The 3385-nt window shown below is 26.4% G+C and overlaps 1 protein-coding gene across 1 annotated transcript; it reads left to right on the top strand.

Annotated features, from left to right (window-relative positions):
* Positions 1 to 1654: 1654 nt before the first annotated feature.
* On the top strand, positions 1655 to 2469 carry LOC108559235. Its single transcript, XM_017916446.1, has 3 exons — positions 1655 to 1836; positions 1923 to 2086; positions 2151 to 2469. The coding sequence occupies exons 1-3, from the start codon at positions 1697 to 1699 to the stop codon at positions 2354 to 2356; spliced, it is 510 nt and encodes a 169-aa protein (XP_017771935.1). The 5' UTR covers positions 1655 to 1696; the 3' UTR covers positions 2357 to 2469.
* Positions 2470 to 3385: the final 916 nt, after the last annotated feature.

Here is a 3385-nt window from a genome sequence, read left to right as displayed (position 1 = left end):
TTAATGCAACCAATTTGATAATTAAGATAGAAATGTGAACGGTTATATCGTAGATCATATTTTGACAATAAAGGTACCGATATTCCATGTATACCTACGAGGGCAGTCCCAGAAGTACCAAACCTTACAGTTTTTGTTTGGAAAAAACTACTATGATTGAAAGAATCAAGCTTATGACGCTTAAGTTTGAAAACGCTACGTTCTTTAGTATTTATTTGACAGCCACAACCTGTGACCACTGGCACGTGGGTAAGGCAACTTAACCATTCGGCTATTAGTCACCCCTGAGATATAAAGATATTTTTGCGTTTTCTTTGTTTGGACTTAGCAATAAAACATGTTATATTTTTCAGTTTTTATATTATTTTCATAATATATTACTTAACACAATTCGATTTTTCCGCGTTTGAAACCTTTTTTATGTCATCCGAAACTGAGCAATGTACAGTACTTGAAACTCGATCTTATAACTCAATAAAGAATATTTGTTTCATAAATCATAAGGAAGCTCAATCTGTTTTGTTTTTGTATTGATTGTTTCATTTTAAATGAATACTGACAAGTCTTTTCGAAATTAACCGGTCATAGTAGGTTACATATTTTTCTTAAAAAACAAAAAATATTTTTTTACAATATTAGAAACAAGCACTTATGACATAACTTCACTTTCATCTTTCAATTATGTTTAAATTTCTTAATATAAAGGTATTAAACTATTTTGTAAATATTGAAATGTACTAAAAAAAACTTAACTCAGTAAATATTTTCTGTATGTTAATTAATTTATGAAAATGTTTCGCCTGACAAAAAAAAACCGGGGGTAGGTCGGCCGTAAATTTTCTTAATCTCTTCTGGTTCCGGAGATACGCACCCTCTAGAAAAAAAACGCTTAAACTCTTTTTCGTTTTTAATAATCATTTCCTGTATGTAAGGTCGGTCTACTTTGAATATTATATTATTGTAATTTTTTTTTGAATAAATTACTATGTGCATTTATTTTTAAACAAAAATAAAGATATTTAATTGAGTTTAATGTTGCCCCAAAATAAAATTGTAATTTAAATGATGTATTATACATATACATATACAAGTATATTATACAGAATTATTATTTATATTTCACAATTTATGTGCATTTTGAATCTAACCAATAAATTATTATTAGTAAATTTTTTATTTCCTATATTATTTTCAAATTTAAATATTTTCAAGAATAATTCTAAAGTTGAAAAAAAAATGAAATTACATTAATATTTATAATTTCTTAGAATTAATATAGTTTTAAATAAGACATAAAAATAAGTCATATATATATATCTAATTCATATAATAGGTGTAGTAAAATCCTTCAATATATTGTAAATAATTCAGTTTATAATTTATTTCCTGAAATGTATTTACATATAAAAATAATTAATAGATTTAACATATTGCAACCGATATTCATTTTATATATTTTTACGTAAAAAAATATCATAACAAGTACGAGAAAATAACAACATTACTTTATCAGCGTAAAATTTTCATATTATCATGGCTTTCTTTATCAACTTGGGTATATCCCAGAGTACATGGGATCTAATTTCATCTGTATTTCCCCAATTTTTCGAATAAAAACCACTCGTATAAAACCAGACGCAAATATTGAAATTTTATCACTCGTCTTGTGAATCTACCAGCATCTTAAAAGTCAAATATGTTCAAACTACTCATTGTATTCGCTCTTTGTATGAGCATGGGAATTGCATTATATTTAGAATCGCCTGAACCATTTTACAACAGTAATGGCGATGAGTTTTATTTGTATCGTAACAATCATCTTCACAGACAAAGAAGGTAAAGGAATTATATAATAATATAATTTAACATCTAAGTTTTATTTTTTACAATATTACTTTATCATATATGTAATATTTTTTTAGACAAATATCAATAGGAACTGGAAGCGACGGTAGTCATGTGCAGAGAACGCAAGAGCTTATTAATGATAAAAATCGTAAGGTAGATTTAACTTCGTTCACATCTACTAATCCACAAAATCAAATGACAGTCGGTCAACAACTTGACTACTTGGATAAGAGAACTGGTAAGTACAGTAATTTAATACAATATCAATTATATAAAAATCTGTTTTTATTGAAAATTTTCAGATAGTGCCTTTAAACTGGCAGGTCAACATACGCAAAATTATGGAACCGATTTACAAGCTGCCGGTCAGTATAACTTTTTGCGTACAAATGATGGTAGAGGAACAATTGGTTTGGCCGGCGAATACAGCCGTCACTTTGGTGGACCTTGGGGTACTCAGCAACCCAATTATGGAGTATTTATCAGAGGCAATTATAACTTCCCTTAAACCCGTGTATTTATTAATATTTTATAATAAACATATTTCCAATTATAATGTATAATACGAAAATAAATGTCATATACAATGTGTAAAGTAAAGGCTCGCTTTTAATATGTTTTCAAAATTCCAAAGGACACTTCAAAAGTTTCAATCAGATTATTTATACCAATTTTAACATTCAAAATCATTGAAAAATATCAGATATTTTTTACTGAATATATTTTTTAAATACGGTTTTATGTATTTTAATTTAATATAATTGTTAATAGCTCTTTGCAGTTTAATTTTTATATTTATTATTCTATTGAATATTTTATTTTGTATTTTAGCTGTTGCAAGAAATATTATAATTATAATTGTTCTACGGAATTAAATGGGTTTTGTATTCATTTTTAATTTTGAAGTTAGTATATAAGTTTATATATAAATATTAGTATTGATATTTAATAAATTAAATAAATCTCTATATAAAATGTACAAAGTCCTATGGTAAATTATCCTTTGAAACAGTTTTCATTAATATGACTATATTTTATATTTATTAACTATGTGTCTTAGTTATAATAAATATTATTTTGACCTCAATTTTCTTATTTAGAATTTGTCTAACCTTATTTTATCTTTTTTTATAGTTTTGACTATTAAATATATTTTACAAATTATCCAGTAATTTTACTAACATATTTATGTTTGCTATAAAAATAAATAATGATTTAAAACTAGTGTACATGTACATAACAAAAATAGTCATTTTCTTCTCTAGACCAGTGATTCTCAAAGTGGGGGTCGCAGTGGCCGTCTGGACGGTATGTTTTTCTATACATACCTATTTTTTGGGTCCTTTTAATTTGTTTTGCGTGCAAAAGGGGGACTCGGGCCAAAAAGTTTGAAAAACATTGTTCTAGAGTCTAGACTATTCTTCGTAACTTCTTTATATACTGAAAAATATGATTGTTGAAAGATCAATTACAATATATTAGAAACATTTGCATTGCTTTCCCACGTCTCGTCCCTTTAATCCTCTATACTTCATCT

This window comes from Nicrophorus vespilloides, unplaced genomic scaffold (genome assembly GCF_001412225.1).
Source record: "Nicrophorus vespilloides isolate i.1.1-1 unplaced genomic scaffold, Nicve_v1.0, whole genome shotgun sequence".
Taxonomy (NCBI): Eukaryota; Metazoa; Arthropoda; class Insecta; order Coleoptera; family Silphidae; genus Nicrophorus; species Nicrophorus vespilloides.
This window is presented reverse-complemented; position numbering and strand designations above follow the sequence as displayed.